General features: G+C 37.3%; 2 protein-coding genes across 2 annotated transcripts; one reads left to right on the top strand and one right to left on the bottom strand.

The window, feature by feature from the left end:
* Nucleotides 1–1095: 1095 nt before the first annotated feature.
* LOC133797598 (histone H3-like centromeric protein CENH3) lies at nt 1096–5469 on the top strand. The gene is made up of 8 exons (XM_062235550.1): nt 1096–1253; nt 1338–1363; nt 2269–2320; nt 2424–2566; nt 3636–3710; nt 4503–4578; nt 5127–5178; nt 5284–5469. The coding sequence occupies exons 1-8, from the start codon at nt 1196–1198 to the stop codon at nt 5285–5287; spliced, it is 486 nt and encodes a 161-aa protein (XP_062091534.1). The 5' UTR covers nt 1096–1195; the 3' UTR covers nt 5288–5469.
* Nucleotides 5470–6563: 1094 nt separating this feature from the next.
* LOC133793847 (thaumatin-like protein 1b) lies at nt 6564–7761 on the bottom strand. Its single transcript, XM_062231101.1, has 2 exons — nt 7636–7761; nt 6564–7395 (listed from the first exon to the last, which is right to left on the bottom strand). Exons 1-2 carry the CDS (start codon nt 7685–7687, stop codon nt 6704–6706), a joined length of 744 nt encoding a protein of 247 aa, XP_062087085.1. The 5' UTR covers nt 7688–7761; the 3' UTR covers nt 6564–6703.
* Nucleotides 7762–21023: the final 13262 nt, after the last annotated feature.

The following is a 21023-nucleotide window of genomic DNA, read 5'->3' as shown; positions in this document are numbered from 1 at the left end:
CGGCCCAAAGTCCTTTCCTCATTTACCGAACATTCAAAACGGATCATTTTGATCTACAGAAGCTTCGAAGGCAGAAGCCACAGGTCAGAGGCGGTCTACGCCTCTGACCTCTGAACGTAAAATTTAAAATCAGCATGTTTTGGAGGAAAATTCGGTTATCTTTTCTCCACTAGTCCAGGTTTTGCTTGAACTAACTAACCACTTTACATATTTTTTCCTATAAATACGAGATTCATAGAAAAACAAAGGCATCGAACTTTTTACTGACTTTAGCATCGGAGTGTCTTTCTTGCAGGTAACCCCGACGAGTCAAAGGCAAACTTCATCACCGGAATAGTGACAAAGCAATATCTACCGTTGGATTATACCTCCAGATATAGAAAGACAAATTGTTGCTTCAACAGTAAGTATGTGTTAGGCTAGACAATAAAATTAGTTGTATAAAATATATGATAATTCTAGAAAATGCCCCGCTCATACTAAGGTTATTTTCTATTTTTGGTATTTGAAAAAATTATAACCTAGTATATATTATAGTTATAGCAGGCATTCCGCTAATTTTAAAAAAATTCTGAATAATTTACCATGCCCAAATCATAGTTCAAATAGTCTGTTTTCGACTCGTGAAAAAAAAATTTAATCACGTATACAATTGTCTGTTTGAACTTTGATTTAGATATCATAAATTTAGAGTTTTCAAAAAAGGGTTTATACCTTTTTTGGATCCTGTTGTTTTGTCTCATTACCTGTTTGGACCCCGTGTTTTGATAAATTACTTTTTGGACCCTATATTTTGTAAAATGGCTAAAATAGAACCCTAAACCTGATTTTGATGAAGAAAAAAATTAAATATTAACAAAATACAAAATCCAAACAAATAATGTAATAAAACACATATATCTAAAAATGCACAATCAAATGTTAGAAAAGCCCTACCATGTTCTATTCCTATTAATATAGAAGTTTAATTTAATTTTGACCAATAAAATACTGCCACATCAGCGTCCGTAGGTAACAACGGCTCAATGTAAATATTTTTGTTGCCATTTTTTATTATTTTATTTGTTTTCAGATGGGTCCTCTGATTGTACATCAAAATTTCAAACGCTCATAAACGACTCTGTCTCCCTCCACTCCACTCCAGACCACCACAAACACAGATTACAGTAGAGAGACGAAGCTTTTTCAGAGAGATATGAGAACCAAGCATCCAGCTGCTAGGAATCACAGAAAATCCCCTCGCCCCTCTCTTGGTCTCTTTCTCTCTTTCTCTATGTAATTATGTATATGTATGTATGTTTGAGGGTTCTTGACTCTTTTGCTCTTAAAATTTCCAGGATCCATCTCACCTGCAACCACTCCGGTATTCTCTCTCTCCCAGTATTATTTTGTTCGGTTTGCTTAGAAAATGTACACTGAGGGTTTTAACTACGGGAAATTCGAGCTATTTCTACATTCACCTTTTTCTGGTTCTAAGAATTTGAGAATTTTTTGGTTTGGTTTTAGGTTTTTTGGGTTTCAAAGTATTATGAGTAATTTACTGTTTTTAACTTCACTTTAGGAGGAAAATGCATACTCTTCTTTTTCTTCTTTAGTTTGAGTGGATTTATTATTATTTTTTTTAATTATTTTAACTGGGTTTTCAGAAATGTGAAATTAACACATTTTTTGTTTACCTCATTGGTTTCTTCTTCATTCTTGGTGAACTGTAAATAGTTCTTAGTGAAGAAAATTCTAATTTAATTCAATTTATACATATACCCTTTGTTATAACTTGGATTTCCTAGGGAAAAAAACTCATAGGGATTCTATTTTCTCTTGTTTAGAACAAACAAAGAACGATAGAAAACTTTGTTGGGAAAAGAAAGGGATCAATTTATTGTAATTTTATAGATTTGAGAACTTTTTAAAAAATATGATGAAAGAGAAAAGATTAAAATACATATACATATATATAGAATTTTAGGAAAACATTTTCTTCTTTCCTCTTCCTAACTTTCTCCCTCACTTGGTAAAATCCAAGTGCATTATAAGAATTTATTAGCTTTACATTAGGTTCACCTGAGTTGAGTTGCTGGGTTCTTTATTATTATTATTTAATTCCCATTTTCTCTTGGGTCTTCAGAAATGTAAAAGTTAACAGTGTTTTTCTTTTAAATAATTTGTTAACCATGTTGGCTTGTTCTTCTTTTTCTTCTTCATTCCTACTGTAACTTGTTAAGTGTAACAAGTCTTAATTTTGTATATACATTATTATGTATTAAATAGAAGAAGGCAGCTCGCACAAAGGAAAGAAGATCAGAACCAGATGCTCCAGAAAGTAAATGTGTTTCTATTTGATTAAATTTGGAATTCTTAAATGATGGTTGTGGGTTCTGATGCTGTTACAATTGTTATTTCTTGTTATAATCTGTTTTTTATAGCATCGACGGCAACAAGATCTCAAGAACCAGAACAGGTGAGGAAGAAGCGTCGTTACAAGCCTGGAACAGTGGCTCTTCGGGAGATTCGACATTTCCAGAAGACTTGGACACTGCTAATTCCTGCTGCTCCCTTCATTAGAACAGTAAGTTTGTTGTTTCCATCCAATGGTGTGCACCAAGATTTACATGCCCACACAGAATATGTATACTACAAGCCTTGAAACAAGTTGAGAACATATAGGGTGTTTATATGTTGCAATTAATGCTGTGTTGCTGATTATCTGATTATTTATAAGTCGTGGATTTCCCAGTAAATTCTTATTCCCTTCTTCTTCTTAAAACACTATATATTTATATTTGACAAGATGCAAGGGAGCACTGATTAAAATAAACAGTAAGTACCTACCAATTAGCATAGTGATGATGTGGCTAAAGATAAAGAATCTCTTTGGAAGAGGGTTAAATTATGGGCTTTTTCTTTAGTTTTTCTTTGAAGGGATTCAATGAATTTTCCTTAGTGTTGATTAGTTGGAGAGATGATTTATGATTTTTTGGTCTTTCCTCTCTCAATTTTCAGTGTCGGGTTTGGGGTGGATTCTAGTCTTTTTATTTGTACTTCCCAAAAATCTAAAAAAAAAAAGAAGAAAATAAGTGAGGTAAAACCTTAAATTTTGAAAAAGAACGTGATTGTGTAATGCTGGCTGCTAAACAAGCCCTGTAATTTGTTTAAAGGGATTCAATGACTTTTCCTTGGTGTTGATTAGTTGGAGAGATGATTTATGATTTTTTTTGGTCTTTCCTCTCTCACTTTTCAGTGTCGGGTTTGGTGGGGATTCTAGTCTTTTTATTTGTACTTCCCAAAAATCTAAAAAAAAAAAGAAGAAAATAAGTGAGGTAAAACCTTAAATTATGAAAAAGAACGTGACTGTGTAAGGCTGACTGCTAAACAAGCCCTGTAATTTGTTTAAAGGGATTCAATGACTTTTCCTTGGTGTTGATTAGTTGGAGAGATGATTTATGATTTTTTTTGGTCTTTCCTCTCTCACTTTTCAGTGTCGGGTTTGGTGGGGATTCTACTAGTCTTTTTATTTGTACTTCCCAAAAATCTAAATAAAAAAAGAAGAAGAAAATAAGTGAGGTAAACCTTGAATTATGAAAAAGAACGTGATTGTGTAATGCTGACTACTAAACAAGCCCCGTAATTTGTTCTAGGTGAGGGAGATCAGCAACCAATTTGCTCCAGAAGTCACACGTTGGCAGGCCGAAGCTTTAGTAGCACTTCAGGAGGTTATGTCATCTTCCTACTAACTCTGTAAAATAAAATTGGATGCACTTGTTTATTATGAGTTTTTCTCACTCAATTATCTTCTTTCTGAACCTGACTTATTTAAGCATGTTTTCTCTTTTCAGGTTTGTTGATATCATGGTAGTTAGTTATTACATTGCTTAAGATAGCATGATTTCTCTATTATCGTTCTATAAATCCTAACTACTAATTCAGACTGAAAAAGTGTGTTTGTGATTCCAGTTAGCTTTTTAAAATTCACTTAACAAAGTTCTGGTGATCAATAGCACATGATAGCTATTCATGGTTGCAATTCCACATATTTCAATTTAATTTTTTGTTTGTTTGTGAGTGGACATTCAATAACATTCTTTTAAATCACTCTGTTTTAATGACATTTAGTTTTCCGTGGAAAGGAAATTGTATAATTATTTCTCTTTTAAGGACACTTTTAATATTTAAAAAAGCCTTTCTGCACTGATGAGTTCGCTATGACTAATATTCCGGAAAACATTATTTTGATGGAATCTGGAGATAAACTTGTTCTTTTGTTTTCTGTTGTTCAAAAAAATTTAGACACTAGGTGCTGATGGAATTACTTCACACATTAGATGAAATTCCTAGTTTTCCTTATTTGTATTGCATTTTTTAAAAGACAATTTGTTTTCCTCACCATCTATATCCAATGAAGTTTCTCCACATCAAATAATAACAAAATCCATCCACGAAATGTCTGTTACTAAGATCCCTTTTAGACTCGAAATCATTACTTACTATTTGGGTGTTTCTTGCAGGCAGCAGAAGACTTTTTGGTTCACTTATTTGAAGATTCGATGCTATGTGCAATTCATGCAAAGCGTGTAACTCTTAGTAAGTCACCAAGTTAAAAAAATTCCTTATCGTGCTTAGCTTTGTTTTTCATTTCCAAATGCTATGTCTATTTAGTGTATTATTGGAACCATTAATTAAACTGTCTTTACTTTTTCTTTCCCTTTTTTCAAAAGTATATATAATTTTCAACGCATGGTAGACAAATATGAACTGTATGTTTTCACACTATCACTTCAAAAGATGATTAAATATGAACTGTATTTTTTCTCATATGCAAATGCTGTAGCCATCTAAGCATATTCTGGCTCATCACCATTACATTTTATCGCCTTTTTCCCAACCATGACACTAGATAATTATGAAAGTAAAATTTGATGGATAAAAATGGGGAAGTCCTCAGTATTTTGTTGCTTGCTTTTTGTATTGTTTGATTTAACAGTCTGTTAACTTGGTATAACCTTTGTTCGATTTACTGTTTTGTTATCTTTCTGGACTTGTTTCGGCAGCCCTATGGGTTAGATTAGATGACCATTGTCTTTCCTACTTAATGTACAACTAACAAGCAGTTTCTGCTTTTGTTGTCTCAGTGAAGAAGGATTTTGAGTTGGCACGTCGACTTGGAGGGAAAGGGAGGCCTTGGTAAAAGCATGAATTGTTTAATTAACTCCAGTCTTATTTCAATGACTACCATTTCTAATTCAGGTGCCTTTTGTTAACTAACACAAGCTACCTATGTTCATGTAGGTGAGATTCACTATTAACTTGTACCGTTTTAGTGTCCATAGTATTGTAGCATGAGAAATAGGGTTTACCAATTGAAACTTGTTAGATTCTTCCCCTTGATTTGATATTTTCCAGTATGTAATTTGTGGAAGAGGGTATGATGCAAGATTATTTTCAGATTTCATACTCTATCTTTCCTTGAATGAACTTTTACTTTCACATGTGAACATAAGAGAACATTGCATTTGCTTTTGCTCAATTCTGAGTGATTAGGGTAATCTTTACAGATGGATCATTTTATTTATGTATTTATTTCTTTTGCTATTGGTCAAAGAAAAAGCATAAATTGCTTGCTTAACTCAATAAGGAGAAAAAATACCGTAAATTTTTTCTTTGCTTCACATTACAGGTACTTAAACCGTTAATAGTAGATGACTGTTTATATCATATTCTTCTCATGCTTTTTCTACAAGCAATTAAAAAGAGAAACATGCCCATTTACTACACGCATGTTCGATGGGACAAAACTGTGATTTGGGTTGATTGACATTGAAGTTTTCATTATGGTGAAGTAATATTATAATAAATTCTCTTTTAAATAAACCAATAATTCGTAGTAACTTTTATTAATAACGCACAATGATAAGAATGTGGTAGTTTGAGCATTCAAAAGATCATTAATATTATTATTATTATTGTTGTTGTTGCTACAAAAAAGATCATTTTTGTGGAATTGTGGTTCTGTAATTCATATAGAATTTTCGCATTAACACTTTGAGTTTTTCATTATTTAGCAATTCAGTCTTTGACAATCAAGTTCTGGAGTTTAAAAACAATATAGCTTAAGTCATTTTAGTTGATCTTGCTTTTTTTTTTTAAAAACAAATTTGAAGTTTTTATGAAATTTTTTGACATTTTTCTAAATGTTATACATTTTCAAATATTTTACACATAGTATTGTATTTTTCGAATTGATCTTTTGGGTGTATTTTATTTTCAAGTTTTACTATCTAACTTTTCGGGAGTAATTCTGTCTGCCTCTAAGTTTTATTTTTTAGCGACTTATATTTTGTTTCTTCTTTCAATCTTGAGGTCAATATAACTTTTTCAACCAAAAAATAAATAAAAATTATGAAAAAATAAATAATAAGTACTTAATTGATCCCGTTTATAAAACTATTGTTAATTTATATTTTAAGTGATTGAATTACCAAATAAGGATTTTTTTGGGGTATTTATGCTAAAACTCCATTCATATATATATAAATATGTATATATTTAAATAAATCAATAATTGCTAATTACTATTAATAAAGCATATTTATTATAATTCTTTAGTTCACACATTGGTCGTCAAAGGCATACAGACTTACAAGAGGCATACATACAGCCCGTGAAAGTAATATGTAAATTGCTGATAATAAGAAAAGAGAGGAGAAAGTCATGGGCAAAAGGTGATGACATAGTTGGCCCCTCCAGTGCATGTAAAAGTGCTGGTTCTATCATCATAAGCATAACTGTATGCCTGGGGACACTGCTGCTTGAAGAGCCTTGAATACTGGCTTGGCTGGCATGTGTTGGGAGAATTAAACTCATCTCTGCAGCAATACTGTGACTGATCAAATACCAAACATGCACTTTTGCAAGCAACAACACCACTCCCATCTCCACTCTTCACAGCCAACTCTTCCGGACACACATCATTGATACTAGCAGAGCAGCTAGTGGAGTTACAGCCACTCCTACTAGACCCTCCTTCTGGTTTCACCGAAACGGGCAAGTTGAAGCCGTCAACAAGACTAATGTCGTAGAAATCTTGCCCATTGTATGGGGCTAGAGTGAATTCAACTAGGGTTGCTGGTGGGATTCCCCCTGCGCCTCTGCATCCTATCTCGCCCGAGGCACATTCTCCCGTGGCGCAGCTGAACCTTCCATTGTGGTCATTCGAGCAATGAGAGCGGCCCCAGAATCTGCCGGACCATGGTGCAGGGATGTTTAGGGATAAGGAAGCACCAGGAGCTAACTCAAAGCCTGTTGATGGTAATGGAGAGCTGCCTGCACCAGTGACAGTGCCTGGCCACACTGTGAAGGGACAACTATTCTTGAATGTGAATATTCTGGTGGAGTCAGCTCCTACATGAATGAGTTTGGATTTTGGAACATGTTAGTAAAGATTATATTGTAAATTTTCTATGAAGAAATCAAAGAGTCCAATTCAATTCAAAGCAAGTTTCAAAACCTCTTTCGACCAAATCAAAATGCAAAGCAAATCCAGTACACAACCAGCTAAAAAACATAACTATATATGTTCATACAAGTGTAAGTGTGATGGTGAATTAAATCAAAACAAAATAAACTTTAGATGGGACTTGCCTGAGAGGAAGAGAATGGTGAAGGTGAAGAGAAAAAATGCCTTAGAATCCATTGCAATAATGTGTTAGATTGCTCTTGTTTCAGCTCTTTTTATATATGGTGTGAACTAATGTTATGACTTATGAGGTTGAGGATCAACACAAGAGATTATGTAGATGAGCATTGATTGAAACATTTATATTCTTATCATTTTTATTGACAAAGAAAAGTGATTTAAAATTGTTCTTTATTATTGAAAAATACAGCATAACAAAGGATGAGTTTTTTACCCAAACCAATATCGTGTCCCGTTAATTAAGGTTATGGCCCATGCATACATAAAATCTAATCAAAGCACTTGTGCCATGTTATAATATTTAACGAAGTTGTTAATGGTTGATCAAATTAGGCAGCAATGACATGACACAATTGGGTAAGATTAACCTACCTCTCAAAGCATCGAAAGAGTGTGATGTTTAATGGTGCAATATAATTAACTCATGCATGTTCTCTGAAACATGTCAGTGTCTTTATATAACTATTTTAAAGAAAAAGTGAATTTATCATCAAAACCTAAACAATAAGATTATAAGAAAATATGAAAAACAGGTGGTGGGCAATCTTGGAACATACAAGGAAAAATTAACTGATTAATCTATAAGATAGGATGAAGAACAAGTGGAAGATTGATTTGTTTTATTTTATTTTGAGCAAATGATAATTTCATTGATAAATATTATATGTATATATATTTATGTTATATGCTAATTCTAAAATAATCACACAAATTATAACAAGTTAGAGAATAATATAAGATGAATATTACAGAACGATTTAACATTATGACATCTAAATGAAATTCTTAAAAGACTATATATAATTTACATTCGGTAAAGAAAAATTGAGATGATAGAAATGGACAATTTCTGGATTGAGGGCGTGAAGAAATCAACGATTACGTAACATTAATTTATTCAAAAGTCAATCATGTTTGTGAATTGCCGAAACTATATTCCTTATAGAGTTGATGATCTTTGTTTTCATAACGGATTCTCATAATTGAGAAAATATTGAAAACAACGATGGCAATAATATGAAAAATATTCCTACCTTGAAAATGTTAATGAAAGAAAAAAGTAATTCTAAAGCATTATTGATCCATAACAAAATAGAGATTTGACTAATGAAGTTGCAATTATTCAAAAAAAAAAAATGTATGTGTAAATATACACTTAGTGAAAGATTGATAAGTAACCCCAAGAAAAAGTAAATCCATGTAATTAATAACTAATAAGTACCTCATTTGGCCAAACTCTATAACTATTCATTATTGCTCATTATTTAGTAGTTTACCCTATACTTAGGTTCCTCCCTTTATGAACAACAATCAATTACGACCTCTCATTTTTTTTAAAAAAAAAATAAAACCTCGCAGATAAATAATACTTTTTGGTTTAGAATTGAATCGGATCATAAAAGTAGATTAAGAAATATAATAGAAAAAATATAAAATAATGGATGAATTGATTATTTATCAACATTAAATTGAGAGAAAACAAGTTGAATACAATTTTTTTTTTAAATTATTAAAAATACATAAAAAGAAGGATTGAATAAGATATAGTTATCCCATATTAGGAGATCATGTAAGTTGTTGAATTAATTTTTTTAATATATTCTCTAATGTCATAACCAAATGACATAGAAAAAAAATTCCAGTCCTATCTTACTTTTCACACTTGACATTAGAATTATTTGTGTATAAAATTGGTGAAAATAATGTTAATCTATTTAATGTTACAATCAAATTATGAATTAACCCAAGTGTCAATTAATAAAAATTGATTAATATTGAAAATTATTACATAATGTTTTTTTTCTTTATCACTACACATAAAAAAAATCATTTATGTAAAAGAAAATTTAAAGGTGCTTTTATTGGCACCCCTATATTTTTGCTCCATACCTTTCGAATTAATAATCTCATTATAGATATATTTATAAATTTGCACAAACAGCTTAATTATTTATAAAGCAATAAAATCATATCTCTTTACACACATATTAATCACTGGTATTATATAAATTATTAATATTACAAATTGGCAAATGAAAATACATTTTTTTATTTAATTACTGAACTTCACTTAACAAATATAAATACAAAAATTGTTCATAAAACAAAATTTGACTATGGTATTAATACTTTCCACAAGTTTATGAAGTACTGTGCGTTAGTTTTATTTAAAAATTTATTAAATATATTTATTAAGTTTTTATAATTGTGGTATAAATTTAAATAAATAAACAATATTATATATATAAAAATTGACATTAACATATTAAAAGAAAAATTAAACCTAAACTTTATTTATGATTTTTTTTTAAAAAAATATAGGATAACATTTTAGATTATAAACTATATTATTTAATACTAGGTAGAAGCAACATGCGATGCGCGTTTGTTTAGTTTTAAAGTTATAAATATTGTCTATAATTTTAATAAAAACAGGTCTATTGTTTTTATTAAAAAAAATATTTATGTATATATATATAGATATAATAGAATGAATTATAGTTCTATATTATATATAAATATTTATATCAATAATCTCTACTTATGACATCTAATAACAACATTGACATGCATATATATATATATATATTTACATGATTACATGATATATATATATATAAATTACAATAATATTTAAAAAGAATTAATAATAGAAATAAAATAAAAAATAGAAAAAGTTATAGTGTAGACAGTAGTATGCATGCATCAACTATTTTTAATTTCTAATGTATCTCGCAATGTCATTTGGTGAATTTGATGAAGAAAAAGAGCTTCAATAACTTGATAAAAAACAAACTATCACACAAATTTATAAAATAAAAAAAATGATATGTATGTCTTTATTATTTTTTAAATAAATATGATTTAATTATTTAAATTATCATAAAATATCTTTAAAATATCCTATTTTAATTAATTAATTAATTAATTTTTGTTTATATTTGTTCTAATTTTTAAATTTGGCAGTAACAACAAGATATTATATATTATATGTTTAATATAATATTAATATTATACGTGAATTTTAAATTTAAGTTTGTCGCTAGTTGATAGTAGAATATATTATATCATATATTTATTATGATATTATACTAATACGTGAATTTTAAGTTTAATTAAATTTTATTTAAGTTATAAAATATATGGTTTTATTATTTTTAAATAATTATTATTGTAAAATATCCAAAAAAAATATCTTATTTTAATTTGTTTAATTTTATCTAAGTTTATGTCATGTTTACAATCTAACGTTAAATATAAGAATATTCTGTTAAAGTTAACGGAAAAAAATATAAAACCGTTAAAACCAAGAATTTTCATTATCTACACATTATTTATATAGAAGAGATATAAAATATTTATGATATTATTCAAATCACACATTTATAATTGGAGAAGAAGCTTGTTTATTATTGATAGAAGATAAATGATATTCAAATTTATTATGTAGTTACATATTTTCCTTATAAATATAAATAATAAAAATTAAGATTATGTATTATATATTATTATAGTAATGATATTTTATAATATTTGTTGACGCCGTTTTTCGTCAAACAGTGAAAGAAGAGCACGTAAAACGATAACTGAAAATGGCCAATTAGAATAAACAATGTAAACACACGATTTTTACGTGGTTCAGCAGTTAAATCTGCCTAGTCCATGAGTCTTTGTTATTAAACTCAAGATTATCTCTGAAAATTCTTAAGCATGAATTCTTCAGAGTTTTCTCTCAATGATCAGAATTTCGGTCCTTTATAATGGTGCATGGCCTCTCTATTTATAGGGAAGGCTGCAGAATACTATCCCACATATTTTGGGTAGTTACTCTTTTTGTATAAATAAAATAAATGGCTTTAAATGCCTATAATCAGATATAAAAGGAAACGTCCCCTGAAGACCAGGAGACGTATAACTGACCAAATAATATCCCACGATTCTAGGGGATTTATAATAATAAATGAGGATTACATCTCATATTTATAACACTTGTAGGTATTCAAGGCGGCTATCGCGTATCTCTAAGGCTTTAGCCTCCCAGGTTTCCCATCACCTATCGAGCTAGAAACATCTCCCGAGGCCACATGGCTTTCGAGATCGTACGCGCGTCGAGCTCGGGACTCCTGATCCGAAGTCGTCCCTGAAGATGAGTGTGTTTCCAGAGCTATCTTTCGAGATCATGAATACTTCGAGGTCACCATACTCGAGGTCGTCTATATCCTGCAAGCTCGACATATAATCCTGGAGCATGATTCCAACCTTATGAGTCCACTGATTTGCGAATCCAACTTTCGAGGTCATAATTAACATAGCTCGAAATCCGGGTGTAACATCTTGCCCTCTCAAAAGTATTTGTTTGAATCCTAAGAGAAGGAAACTTTTGAACTACTTTCTTTGAGAACTGTACCGTCACACTTTTTAAAATGGACACACGTCAGCCGGGTATTGCTCATTTTTGGTACTTGAGTACCTTGGAAACACGCCCACGATCGTCCGTCTGACACCTTTTCGGCGCCATCTTGTCATTGATCCCTGACCATTGGATTTTGCAAGGATTTTCTTCAACGTTCCAGATTAACTCCTTATTCCCGCCTATATATACAAGACTTCCCTCTTCACCTTCACTTTTACCTTCATTCACCATAAGCAAGAAAAGGAAGAACAAGGAAAACCAGAGACCTTCCTAAAAAGCTTCTGTCTTGCGCATGTTTTCTCGGCCAAAGAAACAAAGAAATCCTGGTCTGTTCGAGTCAGTGAGTTCTTATTTACAACCTCTTCTTCAATCGACAATCTCTCTGCAATCGTCGTTACTGTGTAAGTATGCAATTTTTTGTTTTCCATTTTGTCAATTTTTTTTTTTCAAACTGTTCTTGCTGTGTATGTGTATATACTAGTTTACGTCCTTAGCATAATGTGATAGGAGGTTTTGATCCGATAGGCTCAGATGCTTTTTAGACTCATGTACTGGATTTACATCACTGGCTTATACCCAGTTTTCATATTTGAGTGAGGTTCCAATTTTTCTGGGTTTTGAAATTTTTAGGCAACATTTCTTGTACACTAAGTTTTCGGATAAAAACATGGGCCTTGATAAATGCACGAAACCCAAAGACGCCTTTCCTGGTTAACCGCCACTCTTCTTTCCCTTGAATTTCGGGATCTTCAAAAAATTATCCACGCTCCTTTTCTTTTTCGTGGAACACACGCCCCTGACTCCTCAATAAGGGTCTTAATATTTAGCTTGTCTTGTTCCTAAATCTCCGAGCTCATTCCATCGAGCTCGCGATTCTTGTATGCATGGCCCGCACCATTTTTTCTTTCTCGTTAGATGTCACAGAATCTGGAAAGACGGTGGGGGTCATCGCAGGCAATCCCTTACGAGCTAAAATCTCCGAGCCCAGAATCGCTGTTCGCCCGGAATCAACGTCGGATAAGAGAATACGAGCTTGCGCACGAGCAAGAAGACATTCGAGCTCATTACCGCCGTCAGATAGACGAAGTCATCGAGGGGAAGAGGAGAGTTCTTCGGGAGGCCATCTATCCGGAATCTAATTCAGGCCCTAGGCCGATTCCTCTCGATCCTGCTTTAAAGGTTACTGTCGCATACCCCCCTGGAGAGCTCAAATTTTCATTAATGGGGGAACCTTCCTCCTCACATCCGAGGAGAGAGATGTTCGAGGCTGAGCTCTACTGGAGCACGGTTACCACAACCAGTCAAATATCTGAAATCCTGGCTTTCCATGGCCTTGGTTTGTCAGGCACCTTGAAGTGTCGAGCTCCGACTGGTCAAGAATGGAGCTGCTTCGCCCCTGGCGGCCGTGACGCCACAGTGAAATATGCGGCATGGAGCCAAGAACATATGAGGGCAGGAGCACTGCTGCCTTTGAAGTCTTTTTTCAATGACTTAACTGATTTCGTTGGGTTGGCTCCGTTCCAACTCAACACCAATTCATACAGGGTGCTGTCTGCCCTGAGGTCCTTGTACCACGAGCTGGGGTGGGAAGGACCTTCACCTCAAGAGATTTTATATCTCTTTTGTTTAAAAAGTAACCCCTCCCGAGCTCGGGGAGGGGATGGATTTTACTACCTCTCGAGCTACCCCAAGGAGACGAAGGTTTTTGGGGATCTTCCCAACCATCCGCCTGATTTCAAAAGAGCCTTCTTCTGGACAGATGGTCTGTCCCCGTCTCGACATTATTCGTTCAGGCGGATTCGTAAGTATTCTCGTTACCTTTATTTCTGTGCTCGAGACTTTAGTTCCTAAATCCATATTTGGTTGAAATGTGTTTCGCCTTTCAGCTAATTTTCAGCGTCCCACCCCTGATGAAGCAATGAAGGAGCACCGAGAGGTCTTGCTCCAACTCCCTTATGGCAGGAGGTCTCTTTCGTACCTATTACATGAGGGCAAGCTCCGAGCTTGTGGGCTGTTGGGAGAGGGCCAGTCAATCTATGACTGGTCCAATAAAAAATATGAACACTGAGAGGAGGTACCACTGCCCACAGGCGCCCTTCCTCCGAGGAGAGAAACGAGGCCATCACTCCCAGTTCGCCTGAGGAGTCCTCGATCTGGGAATGAGGCCAATGACGAGGCTTCGAGCTCGGATTCAGATGAAGGTAAAGTCCTCCCTACTTCGAGAATGTGGTCCCCCACTTTACTAGAACACCGGCCCAATAAGTTAGTCTCGTGCCCACAGGATAGATACCACTTCTACATATGGAGTTGGGTAGATGACTGTGTCCATAGGTTTGATAGTGGGCTTGGGAAATACGACACCATGTACACCACGGACGAGGTGTGGAATGGGATAGCTGTGCAGTATGGGACCAATGATTATAGGGACCTCTCGAGGTTATCGCCTACTTATAGGGAAGGCACTCCCCCCGCCTCCTCTGAAGACAGGGGAATTTCATGGTCCCCAAGCTCGAGCTCGGGGGAGAGTTCCAGTTAGGTTTCTTCTATCATCACTCTATATCTGTGATACTGAAACAACTTGTGTGCTTCACTTTACTCACCGTGTTGTGACTTGTGCAGGCGAGATGGACTCCGACCTTGACACCCTCATCGACACTGCTGGTGCCAAGAGGAGCAAACGCCCTAGGGCGGGGTCGCTGAAGACCGGCCAGCCGGGCAAAGGCTCTAAAAGGTCCAAGAAAACGCCTCCCCCTGCTCCGCCAGTTTCGAGCTCTGTTGCTGCGTCGACTACTCAGGCCGGCACTTCCACGACGGCGCCATCCCTGCAGGCCGTCGCCTCTGTGGAGGCACCAACTACGCTGGTTGGTGCCTCCACCATGGTTGGGCCCCAACCTCTTGTGGCGGGTCAATCATCCTCTGCTCCGCTTTCCAAAAGGCCATCTGCTTCCCAAGTTCAGAAGCTGTCAATCTCCACCCATATGGATGCATATGCAGTGGACAATGCTGCTGGGTCCCATGGGTCCACGCTGATCTCGGATGTCATGTCCCGGATCGGCCAGAGCTATGGCAGCCTCGAAGCTCCCCAGTGGCAGTGCTTAAACGATACCCGAGACTGCACTGCTCTTTATGAGAAGAGTATCGAGCTCACCGCCGCGGTAAGTATTCTTCTATACTCCTTCATTTTCTACTTGTAATCATACTGACCTGGAGCTAATGATGGTTTCTTCCCTTTTCAGGCTCTTGCCTTCACTGCTCAGCTCAATTACCAGTTAAACCATCAGGTACATTCGAGCAAGACTCATGCTCAAGAGGCGAAAGATCTTCACCTCAAGGCGAGCGATGATCTGAAGGCAGCGAATGCGAAACTCAAGGCGGGAGCTAAGGAACGTGAGGGTATGAAGGCCGAGCTTGAGGAGCATAAAAAAGAGATCGCCCAGCTTCGGGAGACCAATAAGAAGCTTGAGGAGGATAAGGCCGCCACCTTCGACATCGTGGAGGATGCAAAAGCTCGTCTCCTTGCCGAGTACAAAGAGAAGAAAGAGAAAGCGGTCGACTCGGCCATGTACCGGATGTGGGCCTATAATGAAGATCTGGACACCAGCTTCTTAGGTCCTCACGAGGCACCACTTCTTGAGAGGTGGAATGCTCGGCTCGAGAAGGAAGAAGCTGAACAACTCAAGAAGGAGAAGGCTAAACAGCTCGAAAAGGAAAAGGCTGCTCGGGATGCCGTTCCGGAGGGAGCTCAGGAGGATAGCCATGCTATTCGTCCTGAGGAATCCGGTGCTGTCCGGTGCTGCAGATGCTGAGAAGGCCAAGGAGACTCCTCTTCCTTGAATCTTACCTCGGGGAGATCATTTATTGGGGCTGCGTCCCCCTATTTTGTAATTATTTTAATTTATGCCCACGGGGCTGATACAATTTCTTTAACTATTCTTTTACATGCTTTTCATTTCTTGGCTCGAAATATTTTGCACATTTTATGTTGATGAATCAGTTATGTTTATTTATTCATATAAACATAGTTTGGATTTTAGGCTCGAAACTCGATGCATTCATGCATAGTTTGTTCGAATTATCCGCTTCCGACCTTGTTATTTATCAAGGTCGAATATTACTTTAACCATGAACCCGGAAGTATTTATATGGTATGTAACGTATATGGTTTGGTTATATCTTTTTGTTTAGTCACTTTTCCTCATCCTCAGTTTTTGCTCCGAGGTTAAGAGTTCGAAACTATTTTTCTTTAAGATATTCTGGCCTCGATCTCGACTCATCTCGAAGTAGGTTTGGGTTCCTACTTATCGTCGATTAATTTTTTTTGGCCGGTTTGTTCCAAACCTATTAAGTTTGCACATATGGTTAACTCCAAATGTTTTAGGTTTTTGATGGTTCGGTTATGTCTGAACTATCCAAGCTCGCGTATTTAGTTACATCCAAATACTTTATGTTTTTGATAATCCGGTTATGTCCGAACTATCTAGGCAGGCTCGCGTACTTGGTTACATCCAAATACTTTGTTTTTGATAATTCGGTTATGTCCGAACTATCTAAGCTCGCGTACTTGGTTATATCCAAATATTTTTTTATAATTCGGTTATGTCTGAACTATCTAAGCTCGCGTACTTGGTTATATCCAAATACTTTTTTATTTTTATTTTTTAAGCTGATGGTATGTATACCAATGATGCCCCCTTAATATCCTATGAGTGTGACCATAGGTTATTAAATTAAGAGAGATTGCAAAAATAAAAAATAAAATAAAAAGAGATTACATGTTGAACAAAATAGATCTTTTATTTGATGGAATTCAAAAACAGCCAAGCTAATACATATAGAAAATCATGGTTACAGGTTGCACACTTCCTATACTACTGATAGTAAGGTCTAAGGTGTTCGCCATTCCATGCTCGCGGTACTAGGCTCCCGTCCAATCTCGCAAGTTTGTATACGCCAGGTCGGATTACTGACTCTATCTGGTATGGTCCTTCCCAGTTCGGCCCGAGCACTCCAGCTGCTGGATCTCGGGTTGCTAGGAATACGCGCCTCAACACCAGATCTCCCATTCTGAACTTTCGATCTCGAACCCTCTTGTTGAAATATCTGATAGTGCGTTGCTGGTAATCGGCATTTCTCAGCTGAGCCTCTTCTCTTTTTTCTTCGATCAAGTCTAGGGTTTCTTCTAGCTGAGTGTGATTTGAATTCTGATCGTAAATTTGAGTTCGAATCGTTGGGATTTCGACCTCGATAGGCAGCATTGCCTCGCAGCCGTATGCTAGAGAGAACGGGGTATGTCCTGTTGATGTCCGAGCTGTGGTCCTGTACCCCCAAAGGACTTGAGGTAATTCCTCGGGCCATCGTCCCTTTGCTTCCTCCAACTTTTTCTTCAGAGAGCTCTTGAGAATTTTGTTAACGGCTTCGACCTGACCATTCGCTTGCGGGTGAGCCACTGATGAAAAACTCTTTATTATGCCGTTCTTTTCGCAAAAGTTGGTGAACAAATCGCAATCGAACTGGGTTCCGTTATCGGATACGATCTTCCTCGGTACTCCGTATCGGCATACGATGTTCTTTACCATGAAATCAAGGATCTTTTTCGAAGTTATGGTCGCCAATGGCTCAGCCTCCGTCCATTTTGTAAAGTAATCTACGGCGACTACAGCATATTTTACTCCGCCTTTGCCAGTCGGGAGAGAGCCTATGAGGTCGATGCCCCATACTGCAAAGGGCCATGGGGATGTCAACATGGTCAGCTCGGATGGTGGGGCCCGGGGTATCGTGGCGAATCTCTGGCATTTGTCGCATTTCTTCACATAATCGAAAGAATCCATTTTAACGGTTGGCCAGAAATATCCTTGGCGTATTATCTTCTTGGATAGGCTATGCCCCCCGGTGTGATCTCCGCAAAATCCTTCATGGATCTCTTTAATGGTTTTCTTAGCTTCGGGAGGGGTTACGCATCTAAGTAACTGCATGGAATATCCCCTTCGGTATAGCCTTCCATCCATAATCGTGTAACGGGGAAGTTGATACATCAACTTTCGAGCTCGGCTCCGATCTTTTGGAAGAACTCCGTTTTCGAGATAATCAACTATGGGGGTCATCCAGGTCGGCTCTGTTTCAATCATACACACATCTTTCTCTTCTGGCTCGTTGATGCTAGGTGCTGATAAATGTTCTATGGGCACAACATTCAGCTCTTCGTTTTCGAGGGACGTCGCGAGTCGAGCTAAGGCATCTGCATTCGAGTTCTGCTCGCGAGGAACTTGTTCGATTGTATAGAATTTGAAACACTCTAGCGCGGATTTTGCCTTTTCCAAATAAGCTGCCATTCTCGTTCCACGAGCCTGATATTCTCCCAAGATTTGATTAACCACGAGCTGGGAGTCACTGTAGCAATGTATAGCTTTAGCTTTGAGTTCGTTAGCTATACGAAGTCCCGCGAGTAAAGCCTCGTATTCGGCCTCGTTATTCGATGCTTTAAAATCAAATCTTAGGGCGGAATGAAATCTGCTTCCTGCGGGGGTAACCAAAATGACCCCTGCCCCTGCTCCATTTTCATTTGACGAACCGTCGACGTAAAGTTTCCACAGCTCGTGGGCCGTGGTTATTACCTCGTCGTCGGCTATACCCGTGCATTCCACTATAAAGTCCGCCAATGCCTGTGCTTTAATGGTCGTTCTTGGGTGGTAGGTGATCTCGAACTGTCCAAGCTCAACAGCCCATTTAAGAAGTCGACCTGAAGCTTCTGGTTTAGATAGGACTTGTCTAAGTGGTTGATCAGTCAGCACATGGATGGGATGTGCCTGAAAGTAGGGGCGGAGCTTCCGAGATGAATGAATTAGACTGAGCGCAAGTTTTTCCATCAATGGATATCTTGACTCTGCCCCCAGTAATTTTTTACTGATATAGTAAACGGGTCTCTGCACCCCCTCTTCTTCTCGGACGAGCACTGCGCTTATTGCGTGTTCGGTAGTTGAAAGGTATAGGTACAGTATTTCTCCCGTTTCAGGTTTTGACAGGATGGGTGGTTCCGCAAGGTGCTTTTTGAGCTCCTGAAAGGCCAGCTCACATTCCTCTATCCATTCAAACTTCTTACCTCCTCTCAATAAGTTGAAAAATGGAAGACCACGATCTGTAGATTTCGAGATGAATCTACTTAGGGCCGCCATCCTGCCAGTCAGACTTTGGACATCCTTATGCCTTCGAGGTGAGGGCATATCAATTAGGGCATTGATCTTGTCGGGGTTAGCCTCGATTCCATGAGAGTTTACAATAAAGCCCAGAAACTTTCCCGAAGATACCCCAAAAGTGCACTTCTGAGGATTTAGCTTCATGTTATACTTCTTGAGTACGCCGAAGCACTCTTCGAGGTCATCAACATGGTTCTTGTTAAGTTGAGACTTGACAAGCATGTCATCAACATAAACCTCCATGTTGTTCCCAATTTGTTCCGAAAACATCATGTTTACGAGCCGCTGGTATGTGGCTCCAGCATTCTTGAGCCCGAATGGCATGACATTATAACAATATAGCCCTTTATCCGTGATGAAGCTCGTATGTTCTTGATCGGGGGCGTGCATGGGAATCTGGTTATATCCAGAATAGGCATCCATGAATGACATCAGGCCATGCCCCGCTGCGGCATCCACGAGCTGGTCAATCCTTGGTAACGGAAAACAATCTTTTGGGCAAGCTTTGTTGAGGTCTGAGTAGTCAATACAGGTTCTCCACGTCCCATTGGGCTTTGGGACCAACACGGGATTGGCTACCCAGTCAGGGTAAAAGGCGTCCCTAATGAAATGGTTTGCCTTTAACCTGTCAACTTCCTCCTTTAATGCTTTCTTCCTGTTTTCGTCCAGCTGCCTTTGCTTTTGTTGCTTCGGGGGGAAACTCTTATCTATGTTTAGAGCATGGCTTGCTACATTTAGGCTTATCCCCACCATGTCTGAGTGTGACCATGCAAAGACATTCTGGTTCTTCTTCAGGAAGCAAATTAATTGATATTTTGTCTCATCTGGGAGGTGTTTCCCGACCTTCACCTTTCTCAAGGGTTCAGCTTCCTCGAGCTGAATTTCTTCGAGCTCCTCTAGAGGTTCGAGGTCAACTTTCTCCTCAATCCTCGGATCAATCTCCTCGTCGATTTCTAAGACCGTTCCATCTTTATTGTGTATGATAACTAGAGCCTGAGCGCTCGTTTGCTTCTTTCTCAAAGAGATGCTATAGCACTCTCTCCCTGCCAGCTGGTCTCCTTTTAATGTCTCGATTCCGCTAGGGGTCGGGAACTTAAGGGCCAGATGCCTTACAGATGAAACTGCCCCCAGCCCGACCAGGGCGGGTCTCCCGAGCAGCACATTGTAGGCAGATGGTAAATCTACTACTACAAACTCCATTATCTTGGTTATCGAGACTGGGTAGTCTCCCAAGGTCACAGGGAGCTCAATAGATCCCATGCAGGCAGTTCCTTCTCCTGAAAAGCCGTACAAAGTAGTTGCACATGCCTTCAGGTCGCGAAGGGAGAGTCCCATTTTCTCAAGGGTTGTTTTGTAAAGAATGTTGACTGAGCTCCCATTATCTATGAGAACTCGGCGGACTCTTTTGTTGGCGAGCTAAAGAGTAATAACCAGCGGGTCATGGTGTGGGAACTGAACATGGGAGGCGTCCTCCTCAGTGAAGGTTATGGGTTGTGATTCAACCCTCTGGCTTTTAGGTGCCCTAGGTTCGGGTTCATAAGGAGACCTGTCCCCTGTCTTAAGCTCGTTAACATATCTCTTTTGGGCATTCCTGCCTCCTCCTGCGAGATGAGGCCCTCCCGAGATGGTTATTACGTCCTCTCCATCTATCGTGGGGGGCCTGTCCTCTTCCCGAGATCGAGAGTTATTATTTTGCTTCGTCGGAGGCGCGACTACTTTCTGGCTTGCG

Source organism: Humulus lupulus, chromosome 8 (assembly GCF_963169125.1).
Source record: "Humulus lupulus chromosome 8, drHumLupu1.1, whole genome shotgun sequence".
Classification (NCBI taxonomy): domain Eukaryota; kingdom Viridiplantae; phylum Streptophyta; class Magnoliopsida; order Rosales; family Cannabaceae; genus Humulus; species Humulus lupulus.
This window is presented reverse-complemented; position numbering and strand designations above follow the sequence as displayed.